Source organism: Dipteris shenzhenensis, chromosome 7 (genome assembly GCF_047967505.1).
Source record: "Dipteris shenzhenensis isolate YYH24624 ecotype China chromosome 7, Dip_SZ_1.0, whole genome shotgun sequence".
In the NCBI taxonomy this organism is placed as follows: Eukaryota; Viridiplantae; Streptophyta; class Polypodiopsida; order Gleicheniales; family Dipteridaceae; genus Dipteris; species Dipteris shenzhenensis.
This window is the reverse complement of record NC_141602.1, coordinates 26,495,531-26,513,426: the sequence shown is the minus strand read 5'-3', so window position 1 is coordinate 26,513,426 and position 17,896 is coordinate 26,495,531. Positions and strand designations below refer to the sequence as shown.

Here is a 17,896-nt window from a genome sequence, read left to right as displayed (position 1 = left end):
AAACAAATGATGACTTGATGATGATGAAATCATCACTCTCCCTTTGCTATCTAAAGTAGGATCACCTTGTGAATCTGTGATATATTGGCAATCAGCAGCAGCAATGCCGATTCATCCCAATCGACCTGCAGTTGTTACTGCAAACCCAATTTTCTCCCCTTCTCCTCAACCCCTCGTCTCCCCTAAACCCCCCCCTGAGCCCCGCCCTCCTCCCCAGATCGTTCCTGATATCCGAGGGAAGCATCGGAAGCAAGCCGAGTTGAATCGATTGAACCAAGAAATCCGACTTCTGCAGGTCCCTCTTTTTTGTTTCGCTTGTCCTCTTGTTTCAACAGCTTTGTGAGTCATCCCCTTGCCCGCGCATTTTGTGCCGTCTAACGTTCAACTAAGAGTTTCATTCCCAACACTCACGTATCAAACCAAGTGGAACAATAGGAACGAGCAAATTTGATGGCAGATGAGCTTTGTTTTTCATAAGCAGGTAGCTTCAATACGCCTGCTTCTCCGCACTTGAGGTTGGGGTTCTGAGATCGATTACAGAACTCAAGCCCTAGTTTCAGTAGAGCGGGTGCCAACATTCTGCCGGCATTTTGTCTCCAATAGAATTCCCGATAGTTCTCCAGCTTCGTTTGGATGCGCGTCCTCTGCGTGGTCCTCAGCTAGGTGAGGAATTAGGTAGCTTTACTTGATTGAAGCCAGGAGTGCCCTAAGTCTAATTTTAAGTCCCAAAATTGAATATTATTATACAGACATACAATTATAAATACCGAGGTGCAAGTGCGTTCTATCAATTAAAATGCCAGCAACAAAATTGTGCACTGGATACAGGTCTTCAGCACAGGTGAACGTTCGGAAAACAGGCACCTGTATTCTTTCGCCAGGCTGGCAAGTAGGGCAATAGGGTGGCCTAATTGGCACCTTTTTGGAGCCCTTTTTGAGCACATCTGGCGCTTAGTGAAGTAGCTTGGAGCTGTTGTAGTTCCTTGCCTACTCAGGTTGCTTTACATACTTTATACAGTAATATTTTTGTTCATTGGAGTTCTTATTCGCTTTGTCAGTCCTTGACAATGTCATGGCCAGTAGACATCTAACCCCAGGTCAGCCTCAAGGGTTGCCAAATCCATCAGCCGCTTTAGTTCAATGCGGGCATCATTCAAGCAAGAAGAAGTCTCATACCTCAATTATCTCCAGCACCCAGAAGCAGCCATACAGGCTGCCATATCAGCATGGAGGTTTGCAACAGCGAAGTCGTACAGTCACATTGTCAGGCTGCATCAGCAGCCACGTCACAAAAGCAAAGGCAGAATAGAGAGCATGCTCCACTGAAATTTATTGAAGATTTGCTTAGTATGATGACGTTGTATGGTGATGTCGCATCACGTGGCCCCTGATCCTGAAGGTGTTCCTGATCCCGGGGGTCTGACATTCCCAAACATTTCCTGGCAATTATGCTCCAGCCCCCTCAGCACAGTTCCACGTGGGTGGTGTTCCCTAGCCATGGACAACCAGATCTAGCATCTATAGGCAGCAAGATCCAGGCTTTCCCTTCATTTGTGGGGACCCTTCAGTCGGATTCTCGGGCACTTGGTGATTGCCAAGGCCACAGTTAATAAAGACTGTAAGTAGCATAACCCTTAGTCTTTAGTTTATTTTCAATCATGGTTCTCATGCATGCACATAGTCTCTCTCTCTCTCTCTCTCTCTCTCTCCAAATAGCATTCACACCGTATTTGGTAGATAACACCTGTTGGAGGTCGGCACTTCTCATAGTACCAAGTATAAAGAAAGTTCTTGGAGACAAATAAAACAACACTGAAGACTAATGATAGCTGAAGAAGAAATATATATCACCAAAGGAACTCAATACAAGATAAGAAATATCTGAGAAAGAAACTGTGGAGGGAGCAAACAGCAGTCCTCCAGAACAGCCAACTGAAGTGGGCTCTGCACTAGCTCCACTAGCTGGAACTGAACCAGATCTGGGTCAGTAACCTATTGCCAGAAGAGCAAAGGTTTGCTGCAGATCTGGAGAAAATAATACAGCAGCAGTAGAGATAAGATGATGCTGATCTGGAGCAGCAGCAGGAGAGGATGATGGAGCTGAAGCAGAGGAGGCAGAGATGCTGAAGAGGATGCAGGAGGCAGAGGAAGCTGGAGAGGATGCAGGAGTGGAGGCAAGAGGAAGCAGAGGCAGCAGCAATACTGGAGCGCAGGTGTGCAGCAGCCTGTTCCAGAAAAGGTGAGTTAAGTAGCCAGGGGGCTACAGCCTTTTATAGGCCTGACCTATCTGGTCGGCCAGATCTGGTCAGTTAGGTCGGCCAGTTCTGGTCGGCCAGATCTGGTCGGCCAGTTCTGGTCGGCCAGATCTGGTCGGCCAGATCTGGTCTTTTTGGTCGGCCAGTTATGGCCTTTTTGGCCATTTATTTGGCCCTGACCTTGGTGTTTGGAGATTTGCCAGTTTTGGCCTTTCTGGCCAGTTGTTTGGCCCTAGCCTCTGCATTTGGAGATTGCCTGTCTTAACACCCCCTCTCAATGTCCAAGGTAGAATGGTTCCAGGGGTAAAAAATGGTTCCAGGGGTGATCTATCTTCTTCATCAGCCTTTTTTTTAAAATTTATTTATTACAAGAGGGTTTTCATTTAGATGGAGATGCCTACAAAGTAGGTTTTCATCTTCGCTGATGCTCAAGTATGTGTGGGTGTGTGGATTTGTATGTGTGAGAGCATATTTTTATACTATGGTCTACACCCACTGTTGGGCGCTGATGACGTCAGTGGGGATGTCATAGTAGCTAGTCCCTGCTATGCATGATGGAGTTTATGGTTTTCAACCTTGTGAGTGACTATCATGAGATTGAAACTGCACTATGTTGTGTTTTTAGAGGATGAGTTTGGGAATGTTCCCGGATTCATCTAGGTATATAGGTTTTCATCTTCGCTAAATGCCTAGTAGTGATGGTACAATCAGAAAGTACAAAAAGAGAGGTACTTAAGGAGTGCCCTCGCAGGGGATTTGTTCACTTCCTTAAGCACAAGTATACAAATATTGCTAAGGAGAAGGAGGCGGTACACCAATCCCAAGCTGTGGGCTAAGATGCTCAAGAATAAGTCGGTTAACTGGCTTGGTAAGAATGTCAGCATGATTATCGGTAGCTGGAACATATATCAATCGAATAGTACCCAGTTCCACTTGCTCGCGAGTAAAATGAAAGTGTACGCCAACATGTTTGGTGCGGTTGGAGAAAATGGGATTGCCGGCGAGAGCGATGGCACTTTTGTTGTTGACGTAGAGGACCGTTGGTTCAGTACAAGGAAAGTGTAGCTCTGTCAGAAACTGCCGGTGATATATGGCCTCTGTGGTACAATCATACAAGGCCCGGTATTCAGCCTCAGTAGAAGATCCAGCAACAGTTTCTTGTTTACGGCTTGACCAAGAAACAGGTGCCGAGCCGAACGAGAAAATGTAGCCGCCATGAGAACGGCGATTGTCCGAGTCGCCAGCCCAGTCGGAATTAGTGTATCCCTGTAGTGTTAGTCCTGGTCTGAAATGTAAACCATAAGAGTAAGTACCACGTATGAACCGCAAGATACGAATACATGCATGCCAATGAGTGTGCTTGGGTTCATTAAAGTACTGACTGAGAATAGAAACTGAGTAAGAAAGATCCGGACGAGTGTGATTGAGCCAGAGCAGCTTGCCAACAACCTGATGATAGAGATGTTCATCAAAGGGAGGAGACTCCAAGTCTTGTGAGAGCTTGACTGTGGGATCCAAGGGAGTGGCAGCTAGCTTAGGCTCGTGGGGAATGATCTGATCAAGGAGTTGAAGAGCATATTTCTGTTGAGAAACAAAGATACCACCAGAATGTGAACAACTTCCATGCCCAAGAAATAGGAGAGAAGACCAAGATCGGTCATCTCGAATGTGGTGCTGAGTTGTGTTTTAATGAATTGAAGTGTGGTGGTGGTAGAGCCCAAAAGCAAAAGATAATCCACGTAAAGTAAGATAAAGCAGACCCCCTCTGAAGATTGATGTATATATAAATTCGGATCAAAAGGAGTGGAATGAAACCCATTAGTTTTGAGAAAAGTGTCTATTTGGTGGAACCAGGACCGAGGTGCTTGTTTAAGCTCATAAAGAGCTTTGCGGAGATGGAATACCTTATTTTCATGGCCAGGAGGAGAAAAACCTGGTGGGGGAGCCACATAGACTTCCTCATCGATGTAGCCATTGAGAAAGGCACTCTTGACATCCATCTGATAGATAGACCAGCTGTGATGAGCGGCTAGGGCGAGGAGAAGGCGAAATGATGTTAATTGAGCAGTAGGTGCAAAGGTTTCCTCATAATCGATACCATGTTTTTGGCGAAATCCTTGCACTACTAAGTGAGCTTTGTACTTGTCCAGTGTTCCATCTGCTTTGAGTTTTGTTCGAAAGATCCACTTTGTTCCTATGACCTTTTTGTGACTGGGTCAATCGACCAAAATCCAGGTCTCATTGTGATCAATGCTCTCAAGCTCCTGTTGCATGGCACGATGCCACTCAGGATGTTGAACTGCCTTCTGCCAAGTGGCAGGTTCAGAATGTATGATATAGGCTGTGGTAAAAATGGAGGCAGTGGTAGTGGAAGAAGTTGTCCGGGTAGAGCGTCGAGGACCGGGAGGAGGAAGTTCTAAGGAAACAATCTCGGAATCCTTCATAGTTTGTTGATACCCGCGTGGCAGCGGGTCGTGAGAAGAGGATCGAGGAACGGGAGAAGCAATGGGTGGAGAGAAAGAAGTTTTGGGGGGAGAGAAAGAAGTTTCGGGGGGAGAGAAAGAGGTTTCGGAGGGAACGGGAGTAGGTGCGTCATCAGCAGGGAGAATAGAGGAATTTTTTAGAACATCTCTTTCATCGAAGACCACATCACGGCGAACCAAAACTTTGTTTGTGCGAGGATCAAATAAGCGATAAGCTTTGGCTTCCGCTGAGTAGCCAACGAGAAGTAGAAGTTCAGCATGAGGTTCTAGTTTACCGCAAGTATCATTGGGAGTATGAGTGTACGCGCGGCATCCAAAGATGCGGATATGAGAAATAGAGGGTCGGTAGCCATAGAAGGCCTCAAAAGGCGTCATGTTCGGGATGGGCTGAGTAGGGTAACAATTAAGAAGATAGACAGAAGTATTCACAGCTTCTGGCCAGAGACGTTCAGGCAACTCGGCCGCAAAAAGCATGGAATGTGCCATGTTCATGACTGTGCGCTGTCTCCGTTCGACACGAGCATTTTGGGAGGGCGAATTGGGAGATGTAAGATGGCGTTGGATACCATGCTCGTGAAGCAAGTGAGTGAACTCATGGGAAATGAATTCACCTCCATTATCACTACGAGCAATCCCAATAGGCTTCTTGATTCATGACCAATTGAGCTGAAGTAGCAAAGAAGGAAAAAGTGTCAGATTTCTCTTTCATGAAGAACACCCATTGATATCGAGAGTAATCATCCACAATTAAGAAGAAATATTGTGAGCCATTCAATGAAGGAACAGGAGATTTGCCACTAATATCGAGGTGGATTAGACGCAATATTTCACTGGCTCGAGAAGTGGAATGAGAAGGAAAAGGAGTTCGGCTTTGTTGGTGGCAAATATCTTTGGCTCGTGATAATTTAGGTAGGCCATCAACCAGATGATCTCGAGACATTTCATATAAAGAGTCATAGGACAAATGTCTCAGACGATAATGCCACAATCGTTCTGTGTCAGTTGGATCTTTCAGGGTAGCAAGACCATAAAGCCGATGAAACCCAAAGCCGGTATTGGAGGGAGTTTCAAGAAATTGTGTTATGAGGTACAGACCATGAGGTTGGGCTTCACCTCGAGCTAAAAGGAGTCCCGATGTCTCATCTATGATTTCAACATGCATCTTTGTAAATAGCACCGCGCGGCCAACAAGGCAAAGTTGATGGATGGAAAGAAGATTGACCCCTAATTGGGGGACATAAAACACTTGATCCAACTGAGCAAGATTGGGGCCTTTGTCGGTATCAAATGTGATTGAACCTGTTTTATGATCCAACTGAGCAAGATTGGGGCCTTTGTCGGTATCAAATGTGATTGAAGCAACACCACGAATAGGAGCGACAGAGTTACTGCCACAACGGACTCCCCCTGTTGCCGGTTGGCGAGAAATGAAGAGATCATGATGAGGGGTCATATGATGAGTGGCTCCACTATCCACAATCCAAGGGGCTTTAGGGCCACATGGAAGAGTATGAAATGCTGATCCAGATATGGATGGGGAGGAGTCAAGCTCGGTGATATGGATCAAGGCTTGAGAAGTGAAGTCTAGAGAATCTCCAGTGGACCAGTCAGACAGGCCTTCGGGAGTGATGAAAGGAGGGGATGGGGTGAAATGATTAGTGACATGGCCCTATGGTCTCCGAAGGCCAGCGTTAGGTGGAGGAGGACCACTCCTAGGGCGCCAACGAGGTGGCAGAGGAGTTGTGGTGGGGGGCTGTGGGAGAATGCCTTTGGCTTTGGAGCGACATTCGTTATCAACATGCCCAATTTTCTGGCAATGCTGGCAAAACCGGTTCTTTTTGGGAAGGTTGTGCCAAGCGGGTTTAATTCCAGAGGAGTTATTGGAGTCAGGAGTGGGAGAGGGCTTCCCGGAGCTGAGTTGATCTTTTTGAATCCTGGAGAGAAGAGCCCCCTCTAAAGCAGGAACACTATGTTTTTGGTGGACCTGAGAGTAGAGACGAGCATAACGCAAGAGTTGACATTCGAACTCATAAAAAGTAGGAAGGGAGGGTTGAGAAATGATTTGCTGCATAAAACTAAAATACTTGGGCGGGAGTTTGTTCAAAAAGAAACTTGGTCATCCTCGGATTTGGGAGGACCAGTTGTGGCAAATTCAGCAATTAACCGCCGGTAGTCTGCCAGTTTGACCTTGAGATCATCGTCAGCAGTGATATGAAATTGTTGGAGATCGTGGTCAAGATTGATGCGACGAGTACGATCTCGGGCTGCATAGCAGTCAGTGAGATGTGCCCATTGCTCAGAGGCAAGGTCAAAATGCTGTAATTGAGATTGAAATTCAGGCAAAAGACCTTGCATGATTTCGACAATGGCAGTGGCATTACGATGTCGCCACGAGCAAACTACTTGATAAGGATAAACATGAGGATCGGGTTGCGGTTCAGTACCTTGAACGAGTTCCCATAGGTCTTGAGAATAAAGCACATGCCGCATGAGATTTGACCATGTGGTATAATTAGACCCGTTAAAACGAGTCATATCAGTATGTTTGGCTGTTGCAGAGACAGGGTGAGAGGAAGAAAGGGTAATGATAGGGAGAAGCAACCGGTGGATGCATGAGAGGACTCAGAATAGGAGCGGAGTGAGAAGGAGGGAGAGGCGGCACCACCGGAGGAACAAAAGGATTCGGAGAAGGCCCTGAGGGGGAGGGATAAACATGAGAGGCGGGATACGACATGAGAGGGGAAAAAGGGGTAGCGGGAGAGAAAGAGGGAAATAAACTATAGGAGCCCAGTGGCATGGGAGAAGATCGAGGATGAGAAGCCACTGGAGGAAAGATGGCAGCGGAAGATATGAGAGGGATGGGAGGAAAGGAAGAATGAGAACCGAAAGCAAACTCATTGTCTGACGCATTTCTCCTTTCTCGTCTACGAGTGTTCACATGCATGTATGGATCTGTGTCCTCGTGATTACTCGTTCCTATGCCTTGCATAACAGACGGAGTTGCACCAAGGGAATAGGGCAACATACCTTGCACTGATTCTTGTGGGATAGGCATTGTCGAATAACCCATTGTCCTCATGCCGGCCTGTCCTCTTCGTCAGGGTATACTTGTTCTTCGTCGGCACCGAACTTGAGATGTTGCTCAGCTTCTTCCGAGTTGAATAGAGGTCCTCGTTGACGTATCGGAGGAAAATGTGGAGAAGAAGAAGCACGAGGTGTGCGGGTACCTGCTTCAAGTTCCTTCCATTTCTGAAATTCAGCAAATTCTTTAAAGAGTTTGGAAAGGTATTCATCACCTTCGATCCTTGCAGACTCTCTCTCGACATATGACGAGGGTGGTGGTTGAATAGAGGTCGATTCGGGCTGAGATCGCTTCGGGGAAGAAGGAGAAGACATCTTCAGTTGATGATCTATCTTCCAAGCTTTCCAGGTCAAGGCTTAGGTGTCGATAGGCACACCTTGCTCTGATACCATATAAAGAAAGTTCTTGGAGACAAATAAAACAACACTGAAGACTAATGATAGCTGAAGAAGAAATATATGTCACCAAAGGAACTCAATACAAGATAAGAAATATCTGAGAAAGAAACTGTGGAGGGAGCAAATAGCAGTACTCTAGAACAGCCAACTGAAGTGGGCTCTGCACTAGCTCCACGAGCTGGAACTGAACCAGAGCTGGGTCAGTAACCTATTGCCAGAAGAGCAAAGGTTTGCTGCAGATCTGGAGAAAATAATACAGCAGCAGTAGAGATATAAGACGATGCTGATCTGGAGCAGCAGCAGGAGAGGATGATGGAGCTGAAGCAGAGGAGGCAGAGATGCTGAAGAGGCTACAGGAGTGGAGGCAGAGGAAGCTGGAGAGGATGCAGGAATGGAGGCAGAGGAAGCTGGAGAGGATGCAGGAGTGGAGGCAGAGGAAGCAGAGGCAGCAGCAATACTGGAGCGCAGGTGTGCAGCAGCCTGTTCCAGAAAAAGGTGAGTTAAGTAGCCAGGGGGCTACAGCCTTTTATAGGCCTGACCTATCTGGTCGGCCAGATCTGGTCAGTTAGGTCGGCCAGTTCTGGTCGGCCAGTTTTGGTCGGCCAGTTATGGCCTTTTTGGCCATTTCTTTGGCCCTGACCTTGGTGTTTGGAGATTTGCCAGTTTTGGCCTTTCTGGCCAGTTGTTTGGCCCTGGCCTTTGCATTTGGAGATTGCCTGTCTTAACAAGCACGGTTATTGCGAGAAGCATGAAGACCCCATACATTGGTATTGGAGTGTCAATCCCTGAGATTGTGAGGAGCAAGAGTGGGTTAGGAGTGGAAGCAAGACATCATGGATGTCTTCTGTTTCAACTTTCAAGTAGCCTCTCCATGACTCCTCTCCATTCTTCAGCCTCGGTGGGAGATCCCCCAGATCCACAGTACCTGGCAGTATGCTAGAGGAGGATGGTGACGATTTTCAAGGAGGCATCCATGCCTGCAGGTGGCCCCCTCCTTAGGCACCAATTACACCCACAACTATGTTGGCCTGCAGGGCATGCTGTAGATACAGATGCAAAAGGACGTGTCTCTAGCCACAGGGCATCTTCAAGGGTTGCAAAGCCCTCTGCCAGGGTTAGTTCAAGGCAGCAGCACATTCATGGGGCATCAGTACTGTCTGCATCACCCCAATGACCGAAATGTGCTATGCAAGCAGCTGTACAGGTTGCAATTTGCTATATCAGAACAGAGGTTTGGAGCGGTGTAAGCTGCTGTACAGCCAGATCATCAGGCATCATCAGGCTGCATCAGCACCACATCAGCCATACCAGCCAGGAGGGCTACTCAGCAACCAGGACAGGCACAGCTGCCTTTAACAGCAGCAGCGGCATGTGGAACAGCCATGTGGTCACACGGGCCACAGGGCCTAGGAGCAGGTCAGGTCACAAGCCCCAGGGCCACAGGGCCTAGGAGCAGGTCAGGTCACATGCCCTGGTCAGCCTATGACAGCAGGGAGAAGCCTATTAAAGGCCCTCTGTGGCCCCATTCTATCCATCAGAAGTTGCAGCACCTAGTCCTCAGCCCTCAGCTGACAACGGCCCCCTCACAGCAGCCTCCCCAGCCCTCTTAGCCTCTCCGTGTTCAATTCGCTTGTGGGATATGTCCCCTTCCCTCCTCTAGTCAGCCCTAGCCATGGACAGCAAGATCTAGCCTCTACTGCCAGCTAGATTCAGCCTCTCCATTGAGGATTCAGATGATGAATGGGCGCCTTCATTTGTGAGACCATTCAGTTGTATTCCTTGGGCACCTTGTGATTGCCAAGGCCATAGTGTTAGACATGTTTTAATCGCTGGTGTCTTAAGTGCGGTAAAAGTAGAATACTTAGGGCACCTTTTTTTTAAGCACTGCCTGCAAAGGCAGTGCTCTCGTTACACTTTTTTTCAAAAGTGTCCCTCTAATCATTTTATGCCACGTCCTTGCTGCTCCCCATGCCCATGCCCATGCCCTCTCTCTCTCTCTCTCTCCCCCCCCCCCCCCTCCACCTAGCTCCTGTACCTCCGTCCGTACCTTCGTCGTCCGTACCACAGTACAACCCGTTGACCGTACCTCCGTACCACAGCTCGTCGCGTGTACCTTCGTACCTCCTGCTGGTCAGCACCTCTCCGTACCTCTCCCCCTGTCCGTACAGCCTGTCAGCAACAGCTCGCACCGTACAGTCCATCAGCAGCGGCCCGTACCTCTCCATCCGTACCCATTAGAAGCAGCCCGTCCGCAGCAACCCGTCAGCCCTTTGCCTCTGCCTCGGTTAGCAACAGCCAAACTAACCCTAACCCCGAGTCGGGCTAAACCCCCGACCCGACCCGGGGGTTAGGTTAAGCTAGCTCCCTTGTTTAAATTATAAGTATTTGATTTAAAAATATATAAAAGTATAGATTTGGTTACTAGTATAGCCATAGCCAAAAGCTGCCATATATTAGAAATTACATAGAATTTAAACATTTAACACATGTCAGATATACTTTTAACTTTAGTGTCTTCGCATTTAGCGCATTATGCATTCAAGATTTAACAGATTGTAGAGACAGTAGACTCTAGTCAAGAGCTTGCAAGTCACACCCAGAATTAATATTCCAAACTCCAGATAGCTAGCCAACAAGGCAAGTGCTACTACCAAAATGAAAAAAAAATTCTGAAGTCAAAAATTCATGATAGGTCAATAATTATAGGTATAATAATTCAAGTGTACTACATCATAAAACAAACATCGAGATGATAATTGAAATGAAAGTCTCAAGTCACAAGTCAAGTGTGAGCCATGACAATTGACAGTGTACACAAGAAGCGAAAAAATAGGGCTTTAAAACACTGGCACATATTTAATTTTTAAAATTTGGAAAAAAAACATTACTTGCAAAAAACAACCCCCCCCCCCCCCCAAAAAAAAAGAAAAAGAAAAAGGACAAGAAAATTAGGAGAAAAAAAAGGCGTGTCTTAAGCATGTCTTAAAGACACGCACATGCCTCACGTGTCTTGCCTGTGAGACACAGATTTCTTAAAAACCACGCTGAACTTGCATGATAGCAAGCAAGTTCTTAGTTGTTGGTTTGGCTTTGAGAAAGTCTTTCTCAAAAGGGGTGAGACCATACTCTACAAAGGAGTTATTTTGAATAACCTCATTAGTTTTTAAAAGGACGTATAGTTCTTCCACCTCCAAGGTGAGCATGATATATCTAACACTCTCTCTCATTAATTGTATGCCATTGGAGCAGTCGTTCGAGGACAATGATGCCCAAGGTGCTTCTTTGTAATATTGCTTAAGTTGGTGAACTTCGTTGCATTTAGTTAAAAATAAAAGTGAAAAGGTTCAATATTTTCTAAATGAATTTATTGATGTTTTTCTAAAGGATGTTCCTAATGGTTGGCCTCTAGAGATAGTAGTAGATCATAGGATAGAATTAGTGCGAGGAGTTGCTTATATTTCCAAAGTGCCTTACCAGGAATTAAACGCTTTCGGTAAATAAGCTGAATTTTGTAATGAGTTCCTTGAGTCCTTGAATGGTAAACGTGAACATGATCACCTTTACTCTGAAAGTAGAAAAGTTGTTAATGAAAGGGGCCCTATGGAGACTACATCCGTTGATAATAATCGTATTATACTTTCAACACTGTTGTTAGTGAAAGTAATAACATCTCTATCCTAGCTATTTTCATGCGCTTTTTTTCCAAGCTTGAGTGGTGTGTGCTTGATGGAGGGTACCTTGCCTATGTAAGGGTGCCAAAGGAGGTAGGCTACAAGGTTTTTTTAAAATCGAGATGGATATGGAGATGGGGATTGACCCAATGAGGAACTGCTTCTTTGTCTTTTGTTCTTGGAGACACTTAATATTCCAACCCTGGTTGGGGTCGTTCCCTATATTGAAGGACATCATACCACTCTCGACATTTGACATCATATCCCATTTCGGAAGGCAAAGGGGATAAGAGGGGGCCGAAAATTGAGAGGGAGGGCTAAGAATGAAAGAGGGCTGAGTCTAGAGAGAGGGCAGGGGCAGAGGGGATGAGAGAGCATAGAGGGATGAGGAGGAGGACTGAGAATGAAGGAGAGGCAAGGGGGAACCCGGAGAGCAGGCTGTGAGGGAGGGCTGAGAATTAAAGGGGGGGGGGGAGGGGACCAGGGCTGACAGAGGGGAAAGGGATGAGAGAGGGCTGAGAGAGCTATGAAAGAGGCAAGAGTAGATAACTCCAGTTGACCCAAGAGCAGAATGAATGCCAGGCAGAGGAGTCGTGCGCAATGGCGTTGTCGTCCAGGTGGGTTTTAGTTTTTATATTTTTTAAAGGGCAGGAGCACACTTTAAATTTTTTTAAAGGTGTGGAAGGATCATACCTAACGATATTCCAAAAATCCTTGAATGCTTTGAATCAGACCTATCCATTAGATGCGCGCTTCAAATCAACTGCCTAAAGGTGCTAGTAGTGTCCAGATAGGACAGTTAGTATAGTACTAAGTCACAGGTGTGTAATCAGGCTAAGTTATTGATAGCTTATTTGTTTGCCTTGAAGAAGAGCCGTTGTAATCCTTTTGAGCGCGGGGAGGGGGGGAGGGGGGAGAGAGGTGTTGTAATAGAGAGTCTTGGTAATAGCTTGTTTTGTTTGCGCTAAATGTGTCTGATTGCTGTTTATGAAAGCAGGAGGAGCTTGAGAGGCTGGAGAGAACAGAATCTGCCTTTGTAGCTTGCGAAGAGTAAGTTGTCTTCAGACTTGTATTTGTGCTATGAGGTGGTTCATATGTTATTGCATCGAAGCACTTAAATTAATCAAATCTATTATGGAAGTGTTGGAAAGGCATGTAAATAAACTCATTCTTTTCTGAGGGTGCAAGTCTATTAGTTCGTTCATTAAACGACTGTTCTCAGTTTTACTTGCAGTCCTCAGGTTTGGAATTCTCTCCCCTTATATTTGTTTTTTTTGGGTCTCACTTTATTAAGGGTGCAAATGTTGTGATTCTTTGTAACAGTGTTGGCACCATAGTCTCTGTTTGTGAACTATTACTTAATATTTTATGTTTCCTTTGGTAGAATGGTGAGAAAGATAGACAGCACACCCGATCCTCTCCTTCCCGCGTAAGATTTTTTTGGTATTCTTTTCTGAGCTTGTCATTATTAAAGAAAGACAAAAGATGTACATTTTTCTAAGAGTTCTTTTGAACCGGGAGGATGCAGGCAGAACCTCCTTTCTTTGAGGAACACACTTACATGCTGTTATAAATAAGCGCAAAGATGAATTGTGGTTTAAAAGTCTTGATCTTTTCCTCATCGGTCATGTTTTCTGTTGATGTAGGACAATTGGACCTGCAAATCCTGCATGGGATCGGTGGTTTGAACGGCCCCCTCAAGCCCAAAGCTGTTGTTGGATGTGATAAATTTATAAGTAAACTTATTACTACTATTTGTCGACATTGAGCGCTCAACAGCCTCGTGGCAATGGATGTTTGTGGTCCCAGCATCTACCAGAATGAGCTCGCACCTTTGCAATGAGGAAGCAAATAAGTGCCACAAGACTAGTAGAGCCACGTTTGCTGGTAGAAGTTGCCAATGTTAGTGAGATGAGTAAATTGGCAACATGCGTGCTTGAGATGACATGAGAGGTGCAACAGTGCTGTAAAATACAGGTTTTCTGTATTACTTAATCTGAAGATTGCTTTGCGTTGAAGCTGCACTGCTGTGAGTTATGCGGTGAGTGATGCATAGCCATGGCTCGCTTTATCATTGGCCCAGTCAATATACTAAGCGGAGAATGACTAAAGCTCCTTATCTCACTTCAAATTTAACAGTGCAATATAGCAGCATGCCTGTTATCAATGGCAGATTTGGGTGTCTTGCCCAATATTTTCTTTTGTGAGCATGTTGTCTTTCTTGATTGTGCTACGTTTAATGGGACGACTTGTCTTTGTTTTAGAAGGTGCAATTTTAATTTTTCCATTTTTCACACTATTTTGAATGGGAATGATGGAATATTTGCATTTTGGTTTGGCTTTTTTGTTGTTGGTTGTAAGATTTCTATCCCACTTCTTTCTTATTCATGTTAATGTTTTATTTTCAATTCTAAAGTTTGATATTACATTTCTGAAAAATGACTTCTAGTATTGTGATTGCTTTATATCAATTTGACAAGTTTGAGTGAGCCACATGTTATTGGGTATGAAGCAATAGCTTGATTTTACCTTTTTAAGATTGTCTTTCCCTGGCGAGAATTTTAACTCGTGAAGTACACTTACATTATGTGATTCTCACTTCATTAGGGTTGTTCATATGTAGCTTATGAATTTTTGTAAGTGTCTCTTTTAATACTTAATTGTCCAACTTGAAAATAGCAAGAAATCCTATGGAGGCAATCTTTTGCGCCTTTTTATGAGGCATTGATGAAGAATTTGAATGTTATAACACAATTTGCCTATCTAGCCAAATGAACCTCTCAACTCTCTTGTTTTATCTGTATTCAAGTCATGTTAAGCTAGAAGATCTTCGTACAACAATGCGTTGCTCTCATCTTTGGTGCTCTCAAAGCATGGGTGAAATCCTTCTCTCTCCAAATCCCTTCATCTTGTTGACAATATGAGCAGCATACACTTGGCCAAGAATGCATTGCTTTCACCAAACACATACAAATGCATCACCACACTATTAGGGAAAAGCTACTGTTTAGTGAAGTTCATTTTATCTATTGCCTCAAAATGAGCAAATTTTAAACTTTGATAGATTTTTGTACTCTTGAGGGCAAGTTGGAGTCTACCCAAATTGGTCTTTGTATTTTTGCTCTTAGAAAAATTCTTATGCTTCCACCCTCATTTTAAGAAGTGCAATTGAGGAAGAGGAATTTAAATTTGATTTGAGAAGCGCGTATGCAAAGAATGGTGGACATGTCTCACATGTAAAGATTGAGTGTAATTTGCCTAATAGGGTTATGTGTATAATCTTGTATGACATTTTTTTGGAATAGAGTATGTCCATAATGTGTAATATCTTGGTATATGACGGCTACCTTATCTCCTCCATCCCCTCCCCTCAAACCTTGTACTAGGACATTTTTTTGGAATAGAGTATGTCAATAATGTGTAATATCTTGGTATATGACGGCTACCTTATCTCCTCCATCCCCTCCTCTCAAACTTTTTGCACTTCTCTCAGCAATCTCTACTCATGATGTCCACCCCTATGCATAGGTGTTCTCCCTGGTAAAACTCCACAATGCGTACATCTTCAAATTTTCTATCTATCTGCTGTATCAGACTTCTCCCTAGTCCCATTCCATAGTGAGTAACCTATGCAAAGGTGTGCTCACTATGCTTGATGTGCCTAGAGATCTTCACTCTCGATCGGCTTTCATTTACTTTTCTTGTGAAATCCTTGATGTGTCTAAATATACTCACAATAGAATCTGTAGTCATGATTGTCTCATTTATATTGCTTTTGAATTATGAGTGTCTCTATGTGTTCCACTCAAAAGGTTGCAACATCACTCTTAAATAAAGTATTAGAAATGATCTTATGTAAACTTTGTCCCTATATGTCTCAAAGTCTTAAGGACCCCTGTTACACACAAATATGGAGCTTCACAAATATAAAATGTTGACATCAATGTTGATTGCTATTTCTTCTTTATTATTTTGATTGCCATAATGCATATAAAGAAAGTCAAAAGTATCAAAACAAAACTTCCACATCTTGGGAAAGAAAAGTGGACCATTATGGCATGATAAAGAAGGACTAGCCATCAGGGGAGATTTGGATTGAGTCCTCATAAGAATGGATTGGACAACTAGAATAAGGGACTAAGTCCTCAGAAGGAATGGATGATAAAATTGGATGAGGGACTAAGAAGGCCTAAGTGGCTCCTATCGTCTTGTGAAAATTGCATGTCCATGGGTTTGGTGGGTCCCCACTATTCCTCAAAAAGTGCACTACCCCCTTCCCGAAGGAGGACCCTAAAGTTCACTTCCTTTCTTTTCAAGGAGGATCGCCCTCCCCCAAAGAGAAGGTCGACCAATAGAGCATTGGTGGAATCTATTCAATGGATCCCATAACTAGTACACCACTTACATTTGAAAATGTGTTAAGTTGCTTCAATGTAGGAGATTGTCACCATGGATTGCCTAGTTATTCCAATTGCATTAGGTTAATGAACCAAGGGATCATTTGCAAGAATTCAACTTCCTATGACGTAAGAAGGATTTGGGAGGCTCTAACCTAGTGTAAACACTTTGCAGCAAGCTTACAGAGGAAGAAAGAGTGTTGTAGTCTATGCCTCACAACTCACCAGGTGAGGATAGTGCAAATTTTTAGAAAGAGATTATCTCCTTGAAACATGATGTCCCTATATTGGCTACCCAAATGGATAAAAGCAAGAGCATAACTCTAGGATACAAGAATGCATACAAGTGTGTGCACCTCAATAGAGTGCTTGGTAGTTAGTACTAGAGATTGGAGTTTGTATATCAATCTACATCATGTGTACATTGAAACACACACACACACACACACACATCCCTATAATCTTTTCATAGTAACACCCTGTATTATTGCCTAATACTGATGCATTGTTTTGATATGATGTAGCTCACTTAGATGACATGGTATTGAGAAAGTGGTCTCTATGCAAACTTCGACGTAATATGCAAGTGTCCAATGACTATTGAATTTATTATTTGGTACCTTGTAAGCTTTGGAAGATGTGACAGTTTTTGACTCTTTTAACCATGGCTATATATCATTGATCCACCTTTATGATTTATCTTTAATGATTAGGCAGCCAAAATGGATGCACACACACTACTATGCTGACTTAATTGACATGGTATGGACAATGCTACCTTGTTCAATCATTTATATATTTGGTTGGTCTTATATATTAATACCATAAGTTTTTAAACCTAGATGATTTAATTTTGTTACCTTGCAATAATTCGACATTTTGACCTTATTGGCTATGTGTACCGTGATGTGTTTTAAATCCCTACTTATGGATAATCCTAGATTTGCATACCAACTTCGTGAGGTGCTTTTATGCTCCTTTGTGGCAACCTCTATTTAGTCTCCTCACCACCTATACCACTACCCTACCTCCACTACAGGGACGACCATTTTCTGAGCAAAATCTTCCGAGCATCCGAGCGAAGGGAAAAAAAAGCTTCCAACTATGTAAAAATATGGCAAAAATAGATAAGAACAAAACATAGTTTCACTTAGAAATATGCAAAGTATTATAGCAATGCCTATTTTATACACAAATCTTTCATGAATTTTTGGGAATGGTGAGTAACATAATGGGTTGGATTTTGAAGAAACCTGGCACATGTAGAGTAGACTTCACTATGAGAAATCCCTTATGATTTTTCTTACAACTTTTACTTAATAGGGGGTGACATTGAAAACTCTCTCTCAACCTCGCTTCATGAAGGGTTTCTCCAAAGAAACCTCTTTGGCAGCAAAACCCCTTTGAAGTAGGTCTTCCAAGGTAGTTTCGCTGGCGAAACTACCATGGAAAAGTGGCATAACTTTCACATCCAATGTCCAAATATAGTCATTCAGTCACTCAAATTGAATGAAAAACCCCATTTGAGCACATATATGGGATTATATTTTAGAAAATGTTGCATATATAGTATTAAATATTGCATATATTTTATGAGAGTGATATATAAG

At 44.0% G+C, this 17,896-nt stretch overlaps 1 protein-coding gene across 1 annotated transcript; it reads left to right on the top strand.

Annotated features, from left to right (window-relative positions):
* Positions 1 to 14,137, top strand: LOC147900160 (guanine nucleotide-binding protein subunit gamma 2-like). The gene is made up of 4 exons (XM_087377345.1): positions 1 to 295; positions 12,887 to 12,939; positions 13,274 to 13,318; positions 13,536 to 14,137. Exons 1-4 carry the CDS (start codon positions 104 to 106, stop codon positions 13,612 to 13,614), a joined length of 369 nt encoding a protein of 122 aa, XP_087233471.1. The 5' UTR covers positions 1 to 103; the 3' UTR covers positions 13,615 to 14,137.
* The last annotated feature ends 3,759 nt before the right edge of the window (positions 14,138 to 17,896 follow it).

Bases quoted from the DNA above. Each gene is read 5' to 3' on its own strand.
- LOC147900160 (XM_087377345.1), top strand. From the start codon at position 104: ATGCCGATTCATCCCAATCGACCTGCAGTTGTTACTGCAAACCCAATT. The intron at 296-12,886 runs GTCCCTCTTTTT...TTATGAAAGCAG, and splicing joins AAGAAATCCGACTTCTGCAG to GAGGAGCTTGAGAGGCTGGA. The intron at 13,319-13,535 runs GTAAGATTTTTT...CTGTTGATGTAG, and splicing joins CCCGATCCTCTCCTTCCCGC to GACAATTGGACCTGCAAATC.